This window comes from Rhinolophus sinicus, chromosome 5, assembly GCF_057876585.1.
Source record: "Rhinolophus sinicus isolate RSI-liver-muscle chromosome 5, RSI-T2T, whole genome shotgun sequence".
In the NCBI taxonomy this organism is placed as follows: Eukaryota; Metazoa; Chordata; class Mammalia; order Chiroptera; family Rhinolophidae; genus Rhinolophus; species Rhinolophus sinicus.
Window position 1 is genome coordinate 76,161,121 of NC_142505.1, and position 21,174 is coordinate 76,182,294.

Here is a 21,174-nt window from a genome sequence, read left to right on the forward strand (position 1 = left end):
CTCCGCCCCCTGCAACTAAGGTGGAACACAACACCTTGAGCTGAGCTGCCGCTGAGCTCCCAGCTGGCTCAGTTGGTTGGAGCACATCCTCTCAACCACAAGGTTGCCGGTTCGACTCCCTCAAGGGATGGTGGGCACCCCTGCAACTAGCAACAACAACTGGACCTGGAGCTGAGCTGTGCCCTCCACAACTGAGATTGAAAGGACAACAACTTGACTTGGAAAAAAAGCCTGGAAGTACACACTGTTCCCCAATAAAGTCCTGTTCCCCTTCCCCAATAAAATCTTAAAAAAAAAAAGGATAAAGAAGATGTGAGCTATATATATATATATATATATATATATATATATATACACACACAATGGAATATTACTTGGCCATAACATAGAATGAAATCTTGCCATTTGTGACATCATGGATGGACCTAGAGGGTATTATGCTATGTGAAATATAGCAGACAGAGAAAGACAAAGACCATATGACTTCACTTATATGTGGAATCCTAAAAGCAAAATAAATGAACAAACAAAACAGAACTCATAAATACGGAGAATAAATTGATGGTTGCCAGATCGGAGGGGGGTTGGAGAGGTGGGTGGAAAAGGTGAAAGGATTAAATTGGCACTTAGGAAATAAGTCACAGGGATGTACAGTACAGCATAGGGAATATAGAGAATAATATTGTAGTAAATCTGTATGGTATCTGATGGGTCCTAGACTTATCAGAGTGATCACTTTGTAAGCACAGAAATGTCTGTTCACTATGTTAGACACCTGAAAGTACGGTAATATAATATTGTATGTCAACTGTAATTGAAAAATAATTTATGAAAGGAGTTATTTCTTGCAATCATGAAAGCAAATTCTAGTGTTACATAATAGATAAAAGCAAGCAATAACACATTCTCTTCTTCCTAATAAAGAAAAAGTACAAGGATAGTCCCTCATGGAAGAATTTTAGAGTCACAGCATCTGAAGTGGTACATCAGGTTGCTTTGACAACAAAAGGATATTTACAACCATACCGTGTTTCCCTGAAAATAAGACCTAGCCAGACAATCAGCTGGAGCAAAAATTAATATAAGATCTGGTCTTATTTTACTGTAAGACCGGGTCTTTCTAATATATATAATATACAATAACTGGGTCTTATATTTTTGCTCCAAAAGACACATTAGAACTGATTGTCCGGCTAGGTCTTATTTTCGGGGAAACGGTATTATTTAATCACCTTTAACTGCTTATAATGATGCCTTTAATAGATAGGTCTATGTTTATGTTATTTCCAGTAAAACTGAAGGTAGCCTTAATGCCAGTTAATAACAAAACAACCTCAAAATAGTGATTCATAGATGGGCAGGGTTGGATAAGAACACTAAGCACATGTCTTGGCTTCCATTTCTTCTCTCTCACGTCCCAAATCCTATTTTCCTGGTGACTCTGGCATTACTGTTGACAACAAGATATTGCCAAAGATCTGCCTCTCCCTCCACTTCCCACATGACTGAGTTTACCTCCTGGACAAGAGTTACTCCTAGCTCCATCTTTGAGAAGTCCTGACTTTGAACTTGTGATGAGTTTTCTATAATCAGGCTGCTTTTATGGACCAACCCAACATTATTTTTTCTCTAAATTTCAGAGTCAACTTACAAATTTTTTTACTAATGTTTGTTTCTTGACAACATAGTCTATTATTATAATCAGCAGCCAAACTACTGAAATAATTGTGTTTGTGTTGCTGCTGCTGCTACTAAGTGATTAGGTCTGTTTTTAAGGACAAAACTACTCAAAATAAGCAGCCAACTCCTAAAATTTTAAATTCAATGGCCAGAAAAGTGTCATCAAATACATAAGTATATACTATTTTGTGGCACTTTTTACTGCCTTGTATGATTATTATTTGTCAGCTTGAATGTAAAGACCTTATCTCACATACTTAAAACAATATCTAAGTATTTGCATACATTAGGAGACATAGAAGTAGGCAAAAAAATTAGGGGGAAACTTTGATAGTAGTATTGGTCTCTTGTGATCTTTTAGCTCAGTAGGCTCCATTATAGGGTTCCTATGCAAGATGATCCAGTGGGATATAGGTATAAAATATTTAAACATCTAGTTAATATTTTTGTTTAATTATTTAAATCTCTGTTTTGTGTATATGTGTGCCTTCCAGATTAGTCCAGGCCTGAAGATTCCTTCACACTGGCTTATTCTCCCTCTTTGGAGTTTTAACGTGATTCTAAGTAAGGCAGAATTATCACTACCTGTCAGCAGTTGCCTGTTATGAATCACATGTTGGTTACTTGATTATTTTTGTTAACTGGTTTAATACTTACATTTAGATACAAGAAAGATGGCTGCAGGATAACCTTACATTAAGAAAAAGAAATGAAGAACTGAAAGAAGTTGAAGAAGAAAGAAAACAACATTTGAAGGAAATGGGTCAAATGCAAGTTTTACAAATGAAAAAGTATGTTTTTAAAAAGTCTTTTGTTTACATACAGGCCTTTATTATTGAATTGTGAAGACTATTCAATACATGTTTTTAAAAAAGGATTAAGCCTTTAGCATAAGTGTCCCTTGAGACTTACAGGAAGGTGGACAGTATTTTTATGCAAATATATTTCATGGCCTTACAAATTAAATTAATGAAGAAGTGATATAGACTTTATAGTGATACTGCAAAGATGGGCAGGATTAAAAATGCCACATCTACAGATTTCTGCTAGCCTGCCTCACAAGATCATGGTATTGAGCAAAAAGAATATATGGACCCTGTGGATCCTGCCTGCGACCGAGCTTGTGCAATCTGTAATATTGCTAGTGGAGTTATTGCCAAAGTGATTTGTTGTTGGAGACCCTTCTATCTGGTCCCAGTTGTGATTGTGTGCCAACTAGGGCAGGGTGGGGTTGTTTTGTTTGTTTGTTTGTTTTAAGATTCACGTGGTTCTTCTTTAATCTGGTCTTATTGGTAGTTGCTACCTTCCTAGTGCAGCAGAAAAGATTTTATTCTTGCCTTCTCTGCCTTAGAGTTGCCTTAAGAATTCTGTAAGAACCCGACTGATGCTAAGGCACTAGACTGGTACAAAAAATTGTGCTCGCCAAATACTTTTGAACCACCTTAGCTGGTTAAATATAGGTCTCTCATTCACTCAGCCATTCCTTGTAGATTTTTCATTTGTCTTCTTGACTTTACACCAAAATCTGAATCAAAGAATGCTTAAGTTTTTCTAAAGAATATAGTAAATTGTAATTTTAATTTAATTTATAAAACCTAACAAATGGTTAATCCTGTTATTGTAAAAACTTGGTTTGGCTATTTAAAATCTCTTTCATATAACGAGGAAATTAGACTTCATAACTGGAAGCGCTCTTCAGCTTCTTCATTTTTTTATGCTTTAGGACACTGAGACCCAGAAAGTATCACAGGAAATGATGAGGAAAGCCAGGAATGTGACCCAGATTTCCCAACTCCCAGCCCTCAGCTCTTTAACGCTGTAATGTTAGTGCTCTCAGTGGCAAGTTGGAAAAAGTAAAGCTTTTAGAAGAAAGTTTTAAGTGAAACAATTTATTCTTTGCTACCAAAGACCAAAACCAGATATTTTTATAATTCCTTCTGTGATTGGTACATAACAATGCTTTTTGCATCCATTAAAACTACTAAGTACAACTGCTCTTTTCCAAACCTTTCTTCAACCAGGACACAACAAAAATGTCAACAAAACAGATAATCAAGCCAATTCTATAACGATGTTCATGAACTTGAGAACAGTGGTTGGCATGTAAAAGGGTAATTGTTAAGTGAATGAAGATTTTTAAAGGATATATTAAAATCTGTATTATCTATTAAGTTATCAGAAAAGTTTGGATATTTTACTATTTTGGGTCAGGGTTATGTCTTTTTTGTATACTTGTGTTAGAGAGTTTGTTTTCATAAAGGAGTACAAACTTTTAATAATCATTACTGTAGAAATTAGTTTAATTGAGATAAAGTTATATTTGTTTTGACATTGTGAAAAAATTATGACACCTATTATTCAATAACTTGTCAGTATTTGTATTTGCATTTTCTCTATTCACATTGAGAAGTTTGTGAATTTGTAATATTAATCACCAACAGTGCTTTACTTAGGTTAGTCAGTGTCTAAAAGGCAGGAACTTTCTCACTGCTCACATGTTATGAGAGTTCTTTATTCAGCACACAAAAATCAGTTGTTTAGAAAACGGGATGTTTCAGGGATTTGGAAGGAAGAAAATTTTCTTTCATACTGAAGCCTTAAAAAGCAAGGAGAGATTCTGTTATATGCTGATAAAGAGAATGATAAATGATATGTATCTCTCTAATGAGATCTGGCTTTTCCACTTCAGGCTGCTAAAACCTAAAAATAGTCCTCATTTGTCATTTTTCCCTTTTATAGTGAACATCAGGAATTGGAATCAAAAATAGATAGCATAAAAAGAAATCACAGTGTGGCAACAGGGCGACAGACAGGTTATGAGGAAGAAATTATTCGTTTTAAGAAAGAGCTTCGAGAACCTCAATTTCGAGATGCTGAGGAAAAGTATAGAGAAATGATGATTGTTATGAGAACAACAGAGCTTGTGAATAAGGATCTGGACATTTATTATAAGACCCTTGACCAGTAAGTATTGGGCTGGGGATTTGATTCCCATTGCAATGAATATCAACTAGTATATTTTAGTCATATTTTTTTCCTTTCTTACTTTTTAATTATATTTCATTCATACCAAAGAATGAAAAACTATGTATATGTATGGGATACACACACATGCTGAAATTATGAAGGTAAGTTATAATGCATATTAATACTAAGGCGTGTTCATGATACCACCCCCCACACACACACCCAACCCAAGAATTCTACCATTATCACTAACTGGCATCCACTTAAATGTTCCTCCTTATCTCTACCTTCTGACATTCCCACTCCCTGTAACCACTGGCACAGATTTTTGCTTTCTATGCTTTTTAAAAAAAATAATTTTTTCTATGTATGTTGTTTTTTCGAGCTTTTTAAAAATATCATATTCTGTGTATTCTTCTAGGATTTGCTTTTTTAAATTTTCTTTTGTTTTTATATATGTATGTTGCTTGTAGCTGTAGTTCTTTCATCTTCACTGACGTACAGAATTCTATTGTGGGAATATACCACTATGTATCCATTTCCTGTAGATGGACATTCAGTTGTTTCTGGGTCTTTACCCTTGCTGCTAGGAACATTCTTGTCATGTCTGCTGGAACAAAGGTGTAAGAGATTCCATAGAATACATGTGTGGTGTAAAATTTATGGGTTGCAGGATATGCTCAATTTTACAAAATAATGTTAATTTTTTTGCCAAAATAATTTTACTAGTTTTCACCACTAGCAAAGTATAGGATTTTTTGACACATCCTCTGACATTGATTTTGTCTTAATTTTTGTTAATCTAAGAGGTTTAAAATAGTAAATCATTGTGGTCTTCATTCGCAGTTCTTGATTTCTAATATCGTTGAACATATTTTCATGTTTGATCATTTTGTTTCCTCTTTGAAATATTTGTGTCTTTTACCCATTTCTAATGTATCATTGGTCATCTTATTGATTTGCTGGCATTCTTTATCTCTTCTACATTTAATTCTTTTTCAGTTATATGTATTATAAATATTTTCTCAAGCTTTTTGTGTTTATCTTTTCACTTTCTTATAGTGTCTTTTAATGAACATTTTTGATTTTAAGGTAGTTGAATTTACCAGTCTTTTCTGGTTAGCTTTTTTTTATGTCTTTATGAAATCCTTCCCTACTACTATGTTGTGTTCAAAACGTTTTAGTTTTGCTTTTCACATTTAAGTATTTAATCTTAAGTTGAATTTTATGTACAATATGAGGTAGAAATCCAATTTCATTTTTCCCTTATGGATAACTATCCTGGCTCTGTTTATGAGTATCCTTTTCTTAATGATCTGCAGTGTCACGTATGTCACATATCAGAATTTCATATATCAGTTCTGGGTTTTCCATTCTATTTCACTGGTAATTTTGTATATTTCTGTGCCATTGCTGAGACTGTTTTACTTACTACAACTTTAATATATTCAGCATATAACTGAATTTTGTTTTTTATTCAGTCTGACCATCTTGGTCTTTTAACTGGTGAATTTAGTCCTTTCAATTAATTGTGATGATTACTTAACAGAGTTGTATTAATTTCTGTCTTTTTTCCTATTCTCTTCCTTTTGTGGGGTTGAATTATTTTTCTTTATTCCTCTTTTTTCCCTTTGGATTGTAAATAATTATATTCTACTTTAGTTATTTAGGTGTTTACCTTTAAATTTTTAACATGCATATTTTAAAATCAAATGCATTGACTCTCAGAGTAGCTCTGGAGCAGCATTATCAGTGTCACCTTGGAACTTGTTAGATAGGTAAGACGGGCAGAGATGCAGTCCCACACCCACAGTGTGGAGATTAATAAACACAGCTCAACTTCAGAGGTTCCCCCTGAGGAGCAAGGGGTCTCAGCCCCACACCAGGCTCCACATCCCAGGGCACTGGTGCTGGAAGAGGAGTCTCCATAACATCTGGCTTTGAACATCAGCAGGGATATCCAGGAGAGTTGAAGGACAGTGGGAGACTGAAATGCTATTCTTAAAGAGTTTGCACAAAAACTCGCACAAAGCTCTATCACAGAGGCAGCAGTTCAAGAAGTGCCTGGATCATACGGAGGGAATTAAATTGACCAACTTTAGGATGAGGATGGAAGGCCAGGCATCAGTTGGAATTCTCTCAGGGGATGGAAGCATTGGCAGATGTCATTGTTCCTTGGTTGAGCTCTTCTCCCCTAGCAGGCCTCACATCGGTGGGCACAAAATCTGTCACCCTCCACTAACCTGGCTAACACTGTTTGCCTTATCCCAGCCAACTTGCTCACCTGGTCTGAGCCTCTTCCAGCAACTCCAGACCCTCCACACAATCAGTAGCCAGCCTCAGCCCATACCACAGTCTCTCCTAAACACCCCCAAGTTCCACACAAGTGGTGACTAGCCTCGGCTTGCACTGCAGTCTCTCCCAAGCACCCTCACACTCAACACAGCAGCGGCTAGTCTCAGCTCACATCATAGCTCCCACCCAACAGTCCCATGCCTGGCACAAGTGGCAGCTTTCCTCAGCTCAATTATAATCTTTCCCAAGCGCCTCCAAGCCCAGCACAAGAGGGATCAGCCACAGTTCACATTATCATAGTTCCTACCAAGTGGCCCCAAACTTGGCACAAGTGGCAGCAGCTGGCCACAACCCACACCAGAGCTCTTCCCAAGAGGCTCCAGACCTGACATACCTGGTGGCCAGCCACAACTGCACCAGAGCCTCACCCAAGCAGCTCCACAAGTGACACACCCAATGGGCAACCTCACCTGGCATCAGAGTCCTGCTGGAGGGATTCCTGCTCCATGGGACCAGCCCCCACACAATAGCTCTTCCACTATAGTCAGCCAGTCCTCACAGCCAGGAGGCCTAAGGAACAAGCCCACCCACCGACATGCCGCAGCAGTCACAGCCCAACTACAACAGGAGGGCACACACAACCCACACAGGACACCCCTGGAGCATCTGGTTATGGTGACAGGGGGAGACTGTGCCACTGGGCCAAAGAGGACGCCTACATAAGGCCACTCTTTCAAGACTGGGAGACTTAGCAGATCTACCTAATACATAGAAACACACAGAGAAACAGCCAAAATAAGGAAACAGAGAACTATATTCCAAATGAAAGAATAGGACAAAACTCCAGAAAAATAACTAAATGAAACAGACACGCAATCTACCAAATAAAGAGTTCAAAACAATGGTTATAAAGATTCTCAAATGCAAGAGAAGAATGGATGAACTCAGTGAAAACTTCAACGAAGAGGCAGAAAATATTAAAAAGAACCAATCAGAACTAAAAAATACCATAACTAAAATGAAAAATACACTAGAGGAAGTAACCAGCAGGTTAGATGATGCAAAAAAAACAAATCAGTGATCTGGAAGACAAGGTAATGTAAATCACCGAATTGGAACAGCAAAAAGAAAAAATTTAATGAGATAGTTTAAGGGACCTCTGGGACAACATCAAGTGTACCAACATTCTCATCATAGGAGTCCAAGAAGAAGAGAGAAAGGGATAGAAAACCTATTTGAAGAAATAATGACTGAAAACGTTCCTGACCTGGTGAAGGAAATAGACATACAAGCTCAGGAAGTACTGAGAGTCCCAAACAAGATGAAGCCAAAGAGGCCCACTCCAAGACCATCATAATTAAAATGCCCAAAGTTAGCGATAAAGAGAGACTCTTAAAAGTAACAAGAGAAGAGCAGTTATGTACCAGGGAGCCCCCATAAGACCAGCAGCTGATTTTCAACAGTAATTTTGTAGGCAGAAGGGAATGGCATGATAGATATAATCAACATGATGAAAGGGGGGGGGGACCTACAACCAGTAATACTCCCCAGCACAATTATTACTCATAATTAAAGGAAAGATAAAAAGTTTCTCAGACAAGCAAAAACTAAAGGAGTTCATCACCATTAAACTAGCATCACAAGACATGTTAAAGGACTTTCTTGAAGTGGAAAACAAAAGGCCAAAACTGAAAATAAAATATAGGAAAGGAAAGAAAAAAATCTCACCGGTAAAGGCAAATACTTACTAAAAGTTGTGGGTCAATGAATTACAAAATTATTAGGTTGTGCAAAAGTAATTGCGGTTTTTGCAATTATTTTTAACCTTTTATTTTATTTTTATTTATTTTTTTAAAGACAGTTTTTTTTTGTTGTTTTTTTTTTAACAGGACTTTTATTGGGGAACAGTGTGTACTTCCAGGCCTTTTTTCCAAGTCAAGTCGTTGTCCTTTCAGTCTTAGTTGTGGAGGGTGCAGCTCAGCTCCAGGTCCAGTTGCCATTTTCTAGTTGCAGGGGGCACAACCCACCATCCTTTGCGAGAGTCGAACGGGCAACCTTGTGGTTGAGAGGACGCATTCCAACCAACTGAGCCATCCGGGAGCTCAGCGGCAGCTCAGCTCAAGGTGCCGTGTTCAATTTTAGTTGTAGGGATGCTGCCCACCATCCCTTGCAGGAGTCGAGGAATCGAACTGGCAACCTTGTGGTTGAGAGCCCACTGGCCCATGTGGGAATCGAACCGGCAGCTTTCGGAGTTAGGAGCATGGAGCTCTAACCGCCTAAGCCACTGGGCCGGCCCGTATTTTTAACCTTGTAAGCTGCAATTACTTTTGCACCAACCTAATAATATGAGGGTTAAAAGACAAAAGTAATAATACAATGTGTAAATGCAATAATAAATTAAGGGATACATACACAAAAGTATGTAAAATATGTACAAAAGATGTAAAATATGACAAAAAAAATATGAGGGGTTGAGTAAAAAATGTAATGTGATTTTAGAATGCATTTGAACTTTTATAAGTGACCATCAACTTAAAATAGACTGCTATAAACAAAACTTGTATATGAATCCCATGGTAACCAAAAAACCAAAAATCTATAATATATAATGGGTGCACAAAAAATAAAGAGGAATACAAACCACTATAGACAGTCATCAATGTACAAGAGGAGAGATAGAAGAAAGGAACAGAAATAACCAGAAAACAATAAAATGGCAATAACTACATACCTATCAATAATTACTTTAAATGTAAATGGACTAAATGCTTCAATCAAAAGACATAGAGTGGCTGAATGGATTAAAAAGAAAAAGACCAAAGCATATGCTGCCTACAAGAAACTTGCTGGAGATCAAAAGATGCATACAGGATGAAAGTGGAGTAATGGAGAAAGATATTTAATGGACATGGAAAAAAGATGGGGTAGCAGTACTTATGTTAGACAAAATAGACTTTAAAACAAAAGCTGTAACAAGAGACAAAGAAGGGAATTACATAATGATAAAGGGATAAATCCAATAAAAGGATATAACTCTTGTGAACGTCTACTCACACAACATAATATCACCTAAATACATAAAGCAAATATTAACAGACATAAAGGGCGAGATCAACAGTAATACAATAATGGTAAGGGACTTTAACACCCCACTTACATCAATGGATAAATTGTCCAGATTGAAAATCAATAAGGAAACAGTGGCCATAAATGACACAGAGCAGGTGAAGTTAATAGACATTTACAGAACATCCCACCCAAAACAATGCACATTTTTTTTCAAGTGCACACGAAATAGTTTCCTTTATAGACCACATGTTAGGCTATAAAACAAGTCTCGGTAAATTTAAGAAAATTGAAATTATATCAGACAATTTCTCCCATCATAATAGTATGAAACTAGAAATCAATTACAAGAAGAAAACTGGGAAAAAAACACAAACATGGAGTAGACAACATGCCACTAAATAATCGATGGGTTAAGGAAGAAATTAGGGGGGAAATCAGAAGATACTTTGAGACAAATGAAAATGGGAATACAACAACCCCAAATCTATGGGATACAGTAAAAGCAGTTCTAGGGGGGAATTTATAGCAATACAAGCCTACCTCCTTAGGGAACAAAAAATTTTTCAAACAATCTCAACCTTATACCTAAAAGAACTAGGAAAAGAACAAACAAAGCCCAAAGTGAGTAGAAGGAAGGAAATAGTAAAAGATCAGAGCAGAAATGAACGAAATAGAAAATTTAAAAACAATAGAAAATATCAATGGAACTAAGAGCTGGTTCTTTAAAAAGGTAAAGAAAATTCATAAACCTTTAGCTAGACTCATCAAGGAAAACAGCGCCAAAATAAATAAAATCAGAAATGAAAGTAGAAAAGTGACAACCGACACCACAGAAATACAAAGTATTATAAAGGAATACTACAAACATTTTTATGCCAACAAATTGGACAACCTAGAAGAAATGGATAAATTCCTAGAAACATAAAATCTTCCAAGACTGAATCAGGAAGAAATAGAAATTCTGAACAATCCATTACTAGTAACAAAATCGAATCATTAATCTAAAAATTCCCAACAGGGGCCGGCCCTGGTGGCTCAGGCGGTTAGAGCTCCATGCTCCTAACTCCAAAGGCTGCCGGTTTGATTCCCACATGGGTCAGTGGGCTCTCAACCACAAGGTTGCCGGTTCAACTCCTCGAGTCCCGCAAGGGATGGTGGGCTCCACCCCCTGCAACTAAGATTGAACACGGCACCTTGAGCTGAGCTGCCGCTGAGCTCCAGGATGGCTCAGTTGGTTGGAGTGCGTCCTCTCAACCACAAGGTTGCAGGTTGGAGTCCCTCAGGGATGGTGGGCTGTGCCCCCTGCAATTAGAAACGGGAAGTGAACCTGGAGATGAGCTGCGCCCTCCACAACAAAGACTGAAAGGACAACTTGAAGCTGAACGGCACCCTCCACAACTAAGATTGAAAGGACAACTTGACTTGGAAAAAAGGCCTGGAAGTACACACTGTTCCCCAATAAAATCCTGTTCCCCTCCCCCAATAAAATATTAAAAAACCAAAAACAAAACAAAAAACTCCCAACAAACAAATCTTAGACCAGATGGCTTCACAGGTGAATTCTGTCAAACATTCAAAGAAGCATTAATACCTCCCCTTCTCAAACTATTCCAAAACTTGAAAAGGAGGGATAGCTCCCAAACTCATTTTTTGATGCTAGCATTATCTGATAACAAAGCCAGCAAAAGAAACAGAAAATTATAGGCCAATATTCCTGATGAACATAAATGCGGAAATCCTCAACAAAATATTAGCAAACTGAATTCAGCAATACATTAAAAAGCTCATACACCATGGTCAAGTGGGATTTATCCCAGGTATGTAAGGTTGTTCATTATCCACAAATCAATTAACGTGATACACCACATAAACAAACTAAATGATAAAAATAATATATCAATAGATGCAGAAAAAGCTTTTGACAAAATTCAGCACCCATTTATGATTTAATAAAAAGAACTCTTAGCAAAGTGGGTACAGAGGGAACATACTTCAACATAATAAAGCCCACATATAGCAAACCCACAGTTGACATAATCAGTGGTGAGAACCTGAAAGCTTTTTAACAATACAAGGATGTCCACTTTCACCACTTTTATTCAACATAGTATTGAAAGTCCTAGCTACAGCAGTCAGACAGGAAAAAGTAATAAAAGGCATCCAGATTGGAAAGGAAGAAGTAAAACTGTCACTATTTGCAGAAGACATGATACTATGTATAGAAAACCCTAAAGATTCTATCAAAAAACTATTTGAACTAATAATGAATTCAGTAACGTTGCAGTATACAAAATTAATATTCAGAAATTGATTGTGTTTTTATACACTAATAACGAACTATAAGAAAGAGAAGTTAAGAAAACAATCCTATTTACAGTTGCATCAAAAAGATCTGTACTCTTAAAACTATCTGACATTAATGAAAAAAAATTGAAAAAGACACCACTAAATGGAAGGATATACCATGCTCAGAGATTGGAAGAATTAATATTGTTAAAATGTCCATATTACCTGAAGCAATCTTCAGATTCAGTGCAATCTTTATCAAAATACCAATGGCATTTTTCACAGAACCAGAACAAATAATCCTAAAAACTTTGTGGAACCACAAAAAAAAAAAAACAACAACGAATAGCCAGAGCAATCTTGAGAAAGAAGAACATAATTGGAGGCTACCTGATTTCAAACTACACTACAGAGCTATAGTAATCAAAACAGCATGGTACTGGCATAGAAACAGACACGTAGAGCAATGGAACAGAATATAGAGAGCTCAGAAATAAACCCATGCCTATATGGTCTGTTAATCTATGACAGAGGAAGCAAGAATATACAATGGGATAAAGACAGTCTATTCAATAAACGGTGCTGGGAAAACTAGGCAGATACATTCAAAAAAATGAAACTAGATGACCTTTTTGCACCATATACAAGAATAAACTCAAAATGGATTAGACTTAAATGTAAGGCCTGAAACCATAAAACTCCTAGAAGGAAACAGGCAGTAAACTCTTTCACATTGCTCTTAGCAGTATTTTTTCACATGTGTCTCCTCAGGCAAGGGAAACAAAAGAAAAAAAAAATAAATGGAATTATATCAAACAAAAACTTTTGTACCACAAAGGAAGCCATGAACAAAACAAAAAGATAACCTACTGAGTGGGAGAAGGTATTCACAAATGATTTATCCAATAAGGGGTTAATGTCCAAAATATATAAAGAACTCATACAACTGAACATCAAAAAAATCCCATTAAAAACGGGCAGAGGACCTGAATAGACATTTCTCCAACGTGGACATACAGATGGCCAACAGACCCATGAAAAGATGTTCAATATCACTCATCATTAGAGAAATGCAAATCAAAACCACAGTGAGATCACCTCACACCTGTCAGAATGGCTATTATCCAAAAGAAGAAGTTGTAGTAGCAGATATGAGGATGTGGAGAAAAAGGTACCCTCGTGCACTATTATTGGTGGGATTGTAAACTGGTACAGCCACTATGGAAAACAGTATGCAGGTTCCTTAAAAAATTAGAACTACCATATGACTGAGCAATCCCATTACTGGGTATTTATCCCAAGAAATCAAAAACACTAATTCAGAAAAATAAATGCACCTTTATGTGTATTGCAGCATTATTTACAGTAGCCAAGATATGGAAGCCATTTAGGTGTCCATCAGTAGATTAATGGATAAAGAGGATGTGATAGGTATAGACAATGTAATATTACCCAGCCATTAAAAAAAAATGAAAATTTTCCATTTCCAACAACATGGATGGATCTAGAAGGTGTTATGCTACGTGAAATAAGTCAGACAGAAAGACAAATACCGTATGATTTCACTTACAAGATGTGATCAAAAACTATAGCGAATGTTTAAAAATGTATTACAGTAAAAGACACATTACCATTAATCCCCCTCAAAGTACTCCCCCTCACTTCAAACACACTTATCCCATCGTTCTTGCCACTTTCTGAAGCAGTTCTGGAAGTGCTGTTTTGTGAGTATCTTTCGTTGCACTGTTGTGGCTGCCTCAATGTCCTGAATCAATTCAAAACATTTACTTTTCATGGTCATTTTGACTTTGGGGAAGAGCCAGAAGTTGCATGGTACCAGATCTGGTGAATAAGGTGGAGGAGGACACACCATGATGTTTTTATTTGACAGAAATTGCCTTACCAAAAGTGATGTGTGACACAGAGCCTTTCCGTTGTGATCAAAAACTATGGTGAATGCTGCTGCTGAGTCCCATCCAACGGAAAGGCAGGGATCTTCAATACGGGAAGTGGTGCGTCGACCCTTAGTAACAGTGTGTGACAAGTTTCAGCTTGTTCGGTGCAGTCAGTTGGATGTGAGCTACAGTTGAGAAAAGGTGTGTTTTAAAGTGTGCTGTAAATTATCTTCCATCATGACAATGCTCCGTGTCACACATCACTTCTGGTATACGGCAATTTCTGTCAAATAAAAACATTACGGTGTGTCCTCATCTACTTTATTCACCGGATCTGGCACCGTGCGACTTCTGGCTCTTCCCCAAAGTCAAAATGATTCAGGACATCAAAGAAGGTGTGACAGCTCGACTAAAGACACTCATGAAAGAAGAGTTCCAGAACTGCTTCAGAAAGTGGTAAGAACAATGGGATAAGTGTGTTCAAAGAGAGGGGGAGTATTTTGAGGGGGATTAATAGCAATCTGTCTTTTACTACAATAATTTTTTTTTAATATTCATATTTTTTTATTACACCTCGTATATGTGGAATCTAAAAAATGAATTAAACAAAACAAGAACTAACTCATAGATACAGAGAACAAAACTGATGGTCATCTAATAGGAGGGGGTGAGGGAATGGGTGAAAAGGTGAAGGGGATTAAGCACAAATTGCCATTATAAAAGTAGTCATGGGATGTAAAGTACCGCATAGGCAATATAGTCAATAATGCTGTCATAATTGTTGCGAGATGGGTATGGGACTTATTAGATGATCACTTTGTATGGTATCTAAATGTCTTATCACTATGTTGTGTATCCGAAACTAATGTAATATTGTATGTCAACTATAATTTTCAATAATTTTTTTAAAAATCAGAAACTCACTGAAATTAAAAAAAAAAAAAGTGACCCAACCCTTGAATTGGGCAAAATAGATATTGTTAATCACTTCCAGAACAATCTCAGTGGCCTGATTGGAATTGAAGCCTTGGAGTTGGATGAGGAAAGGATGGGTTGTAAGAAATGGAGACAATGAGTATAGATAATTCTTGCAACAAGTTCTTCTGTAAAGGGGAGCAGTAAAATGGGGTCATGGCTAAAGGGGAATGAGGGGCCCAGTTAGGTAAGTTTGATGGGTTTTGTTTTCAATTTTACTTGCACATATTCTGCTTCAAGGTAGCTCTTCCACTTACTTAGTACATTGACTGCTGACCTGGGTTTCATATGCAGTAACTGAATAGGAAACTACACCTAGGAGCCCCCCAGATATCTTTACAGACCCTGAGGGCCAGTGACAGCAGGAAGAAGAGGAACACCTTCAGTAAGGCACCCGTTCATTCATAAATCCCTGTTCTGTTCTCTCTTGTCAGGCTCTGGGAAGATAGAGATATCATGCCATCCATCCTGCAAACTGCTAACAGCCCAATAGGGGAGACCATAGTCTGTGTTTGACCTGGGCCTTGAATAATGAAGGAAGGGCATTTCAGTAGAGAAAAGTGCCTCCATCACAGAGGCATCACACTGAATAGAGTGAGGGTATGTGAGGGGCTTGCGGAGGCAGGGAGGTACAGGGGTACTTTCCAGCAATTAGGCTTACTTAAGGGGTAAAGCTAAGCTGTTTACCAAGTTCTGTTATCTGGTAATCGGAAGAAAAGAAGTGGTACAGATTTCCTCCAAATTGAGTCTTTGTGGGCTTGTGCCTGCCAACTGTGGCCTTCTTAAGGTTTATACTGTGAGCCTTAACTCTGCCCTCTCACCTAGAATAAAGTGAGGTAAAAATTTCCCTCGTTGTTTCACCTCTTAGAATGAAGCATTCAGTCAGTGCAGTTGTTGCATTCAACTGTCTATTCAAGGTAACACAGGAAATTAGCAATGCATTTTCAAGAAAAGCAGATTGCCATCTGTTATTAGTAATCATCTAAAAACATCACTGATTATAAGTATTGCCAGTGGTCAGAGACACACTAGATGAGAAGGGGGAAGTTATCCATCATTTAGAATGTATTACTTCTTTTCCCCTTAATAGAATACGTCGATTAAAATTAAATGATTGTAGAATATATCACTCAAAATATACTGTTCTACCCTATGCCCAGTGTTCCACTGTCATTCTTCTCCAAACATGGAATGTTGCATAGAAAGCCACACTTCTTCTGAGACTGATAAGTGCCGACATGTAACTTTTACAGTTTTGCATCCAAGGCAGCCAAACCTGTGAGTCTGTTCAGAGCCTAGCTCCTGGCACGTGCGTGGAGGCCGTGGCTGGGCCCACTTCTCACAGCCATCGTTCTCCTCCTCACCATGGGTGTGCAGTTTCACATCAGCAGCCCCTGAAGCAGCGAGCAGGTTGATTGCAAAACCAAAAGATAGGCAGTCGCTTTTTACACTCACTGCAGTTTTTTTAACCAAATATTTATCTTACACTTGTGGTTGAACTATTGCCTGAATTTTAAAAGCTGATTTTTTGGGGAGTCTGGCTAAAGGAAATTAATTCAATAGTTTTAAGGGTTTTAAGTATTTAGTTTAATAGTCTTAAGGGTTTTATCTTGAAAAAGAGTCATTTTTCTTTTAAATGTGCAACTTAAATGTGGCAAATCAGGGATTTTTAGTTTTGCTAGATAATGAAAATCTTTATTAATTTGGAACATGAAACTCAGAATGTGATACTCATGATACCATTTCCCTGATATGAGAGGGCTTCCTCTGAAATTTTGAGAAAGGAATTTTTCACAATAGTAAGTACCAGGGCAGTCGGGAAGAGTATCCAATGTAATAATGAATAACGGTCATAGCCAATTTTTTAGCAACTCAAAGTTTGATACAATTTTAAATACAAGGATGAGAATAATGTTGGGAAATGTCCTTTATAAAAGTATAATCTTTTGTACTTTTTTCCACCTTGGTTAATTTTTATTAACTTACTATATCTTCATATTTCTGAACTAGTATTTTTTATTACAAAGGCATGTTTGTATTTGGCCCTCTTAATCAATATTTTATTCAAGAAAATAGCTTGAGACTGGAAATCCACAAGGTTTGCCATTTTATGTGTACTTCTCATTTTGAGCATCAGTTCAAATTTTGCAAAATGGTAGCTAACCTTACTCAGTACCTTGAGTGCTGGAGATGGTTTAAATCAGGGATGTCCAAACTTTTTTCAACGTTTTTCACCAAGGGCCATATGTGGTAAAATACACAAACAGCCGGGCCACTCACTCGAGGTGAAGTACGTATTGCCTCACCTGGTTTATTTAAGTAAACTAAATATATTTTTGGAATTTGCTGTGGGCCAATTAAAAATGGATTGCGGCCGCAGTTGGCCCGCGGGCCACAGTTTGGACACCCCTGGTTTAAATAATGAAAGAAGCCAGGCCTGGAAAGGTCTTCTCCTGGCAGCTGAGGTTTTTGGTCTGTGTAGATGATATTTTTCCAACCCCTTAGATACTGCTCTGTAATGATTGCATTTCAGGCATTCAGTTCTCTGCTAACGACTAAGTCCTAAGATGATTTAAAAAGTGGCCTCAGAGCAGCAGCAAAAACCCTGAATTATTGTCCTGTGGAGGCCTAACCTGTTTCATTTGTGATGTCAACCTAGAACACATGTATGCTTAGGAAGAAGATAACTCAGAAGCTTTTCATTAAATGTCCAAGTGTGGGATGCAGTTGGACAGCTTAGAACCAAAAGGAAAATCATCTCATTGCTGGGACAGCAGCCATGGTATAAAGGTGCTAAAGGACAGTACAGTCATCCTAACATTTAAAGGAGGTGTCTGTATAAAGAAGGGAGAGGGACATGGATGCAGACAGCTCCACACATTACACTGGCGTGTATCTTTTTCTATCTCTCTCTCTTTTTAATAGGCTTTTTAGAGCAGTTTTAGGTTCACAGCAAAACTGAGCAGAAAGTACAGAGATTTCCCATATTCCTCCCCCACCCAACAACCAAAGCTACCTTATTATCAGCATGCTTCACCAGAGCGGCACATTTGGTGAACCTACATTGACATGTCATAATCACCCCAAGTCTGTAGTTTTCATTAGGGTTCACTCTTGGTGGTGTACATTGCATACCTAAGTTTTGACAAATGTACAATGATGTGTATGTACCATTATAGTATACAGAATAGTTTCACTGGCACATGTCTTTTTGTCTTTCTGGCCTCAAGGTACCCTCTTTCAAGCAGGAAATTGGTAGGCCCTTGTCATTTGTGAGGATCACATCTAAGGCTTACATGAATCACCAAAATTATCAATACTAATAAAGCCATCATTTGTCCTCATAAAATGCCATCTATTGTTACTGAAATTATTAAGGAAATCTTTCAGATTCTTAAGAGTATTTAAATATAAGACCAAATAATTTATAAACCACTATATTCTTAGATCTTAGACCTTTACACTTTCTTTTGGGACTCAGTTTTCACAAAACATACCACTTCATGTGAGTTTGTATATGCATGCAGCTGGGCGATTGCATCCCAGGCACAGTGTGGGGGCTGATGACCACTTACCCACACAGTTTCCAGCCCATGAAATTCATATCTTTGCCTCAGTAGAATGATTGTTTACTAGAGGTCATGGTCCTTCAAGGTCATTCTTAAATGTTAATTACCTGTAAAGTCCAGGTGCTAAAAGGGGTTAATTTGTGGGCCGGTATCTGTCAATCAACAAACAATCTGCTCTCACAGGGTTTCTGCGCAGAGCTGCTTGTTTCCCACAGCCCCTCCTAAGTCAGACCCTCCTCGTTCTTACCTGTATTATTGGGGTAGCTTCCCCCACCTCTTACCCCTCCTTTCAGGTTATTATACTTCTACCAGGTTAATTTTCCTAAAGGTGGTGGTCTCTGTTCCTGCTAATTTTAGGACAGAGTCCCATAGCTGGCCTTTCCCATTTCTTCTCTCAGTACTCACTGTGTTCTAAGCAAACTGAACAATTTGATTCCCTTAAGACTCTTCACAGTTTCCCATGTGATCTCTCCTTGGAATGTTACCTTGATGAAGCCCTTCCCAAACATGTGATTTTTCCTTCCTTTGTGCTCCATAATATTTTGTAGGACTTCCACCACTTAACCCATTCAGCCTTGTATCACCGATATTTATGCTTCCCTGTATTCCATTACTATGCAAATGACAGCATGGTTCATTTCCATGACACTGTCTAACATTTATTCAGCACTTAAATATTGTTACATTGGTGACATTTTTATTTCCCTCAGAGTGCTTTTGCATGTATGTTCACACAAATACATCTTTTTTGTTTGTATGTGAATAGTATCACACTGTAGTTATTTTTCTGTTGTCTTTTTCATTCACTTCACATGCGATGAAAATCTTTTACGTTCATATATGTAAGTATCCCTTTCTCAATGTCTGCATTTCATATTATCACTCTTTAATTTTTGCCAGTCTGCTTACATAAAAAAATCCTCTCACTTTATTTTGCATTTTTCTGTTTACTAGTGAGGTTAAAGATCTTTTCATACATTGGCTATTTGTATTTCTTCTCTGAGAATTGCCTATTCATATTTCTCTGCCAATTAGATTGTCTTTTTCTTAGTGATTTGTACCACTTTTTTTTATATTCTGGATATTAATCCTATTCATGTACATTGCAAGTAGTTATTCCTAGTTAGTCATTTGTCCTTTAACTTTCTCTATTGTATTATTTGTGACTTAATTTTTAGGTAGGCAAATCTTTAGTCTTTTTATTTATGGCTTCTTGATTAGAAGGGCCTTCCCAGTCCTAAGATTATAAAATGTTTTCTTCTGATAGTTTTATTTAACTTTTAATCCTTCATTTGGAGTTTGAGGTTCGATAAAGGATAGTGATATAAATTTATTTTTTTCGTCTCTCCAACACTGTTAAAACCTTTCCTATTGATTTAAAATGTCATTTATAAACTGAAGTTCTGTATGTATTTGGTTTTATTTTGTTTTATTCCTGTCCCAGTACTGTGATTTTATTCTTCTGAAATACAAACTTTAGAGTCACCTTATGAATTTCATTTAAAAAAATGTTTTTAATCTTGTTGGGAGTTTTGTTTGGATTGCATTTACTTTATGGATTACTGAGGAAGATGGACATCTTTGCAATATTGTATCTCCCAATTTAGACCCTACAGTATGTCTCTCCCATTTAATCAGCTCTTTTTGTGCTATTGTCAAGCTTTGTAGCGTTTTCCTCTAGATCCTGTACCTATTAGATTCCTAGGTGTTTCATAGTTTTTTTTGCCATTGTCAATAGGGTCCTTTTTTCTATCATGTTTCCTATTGGATTTTGCTACTCGATAGTAAAACTATTAATTTTGTATGTTTATTTCTGACCACCTTATTAATCTTAATAGTTTTTCAGTTGATTTCTTAGGGTTTCTAAGTGTACAATTATATCACCTGCAGAAAGTTTTGGGATTTTTTTCTCCTCATTTATTCTTCAGTTCTTTTTATTATGTTACTGAATTGTTAGGGCTCTCCAGGACATTATTTTAGCATAGCTGTAATAAGAAGCCTCTCTCTCTTATTCTTAGCTTTCAGAGGAACACTTCTGTGTATTTTAATACTAAATTTGAAGCTGCTGTGGATATCAGATAGAGTGATTTTGTCATATTAAGAAAATTTTCCTCTATTTTCTTTGAGGATTTTAATCAAAACTTAGTGTTATAATAAATACTTTTTGACAGCTATTGAGAAAATCAGTTTTTTTCTTTTAATCCATTAACGCAACAAATCATCTTCAACTTTTTTTCCTGTTGTATTATTCTTGCTTTCTTGGGATAAACACTACTTGGCCATGATATATTGTTTTTCATACCCTCACTAAATTTGACTTTATTTAGGATGTTTGTATCTATATTCATAAGCAAAATAGGCTTATACTTTTTTCTCCTTGTTTTCTCCTTGCTATGTAATACTTTATGTACTGGAGAGCTAAGTGTAACTTGAAGATT

The 21,174-nt window shown here is 37.0% G+C and overlaps 2 protein-coding genes across 3 annotated transcripts in view; one reads left to right on the forward strand and one right to left on the reverse strand.

Moving 5' to 3' along the window:
• RAD50 (RAD50 double strand break repair protein) overlaps window positions 1-21,174 on the forward strand; it is a 92,779-nt gene that overhangs the window by 63,139 nt on the left and 8,466 nt on the right. For both annotated transcript variants that reach the window (XR_012489778.2, XM_019756106.3), the window contains exons 20-21: window positions 2,344-2,471; window positions 4,420-4,644. Coding sequence is in view for 1 of the 2 variants with exons in the window: in XM_019756106.3 (XP_019611665.1) it covers window positions 2,344-2,471; window positions 4,420-4,644 (353 nt within the window). In the remaining variant the exon portion in view is untranslated. The remainder of the gene's footprint in view (window positions 1-2,343; window positions 2,472-4,419; window positions 4,645-21,174) is intronic.
• The window catches only part of KIF3A (kinesin family member 3A), a 143,117-nt gene that overhangs the window by 16,518 nt on the left and 105,425 nt on the right, over window positions 1-21,174 (reverse strand). The window lies entirely within an intron of this gene.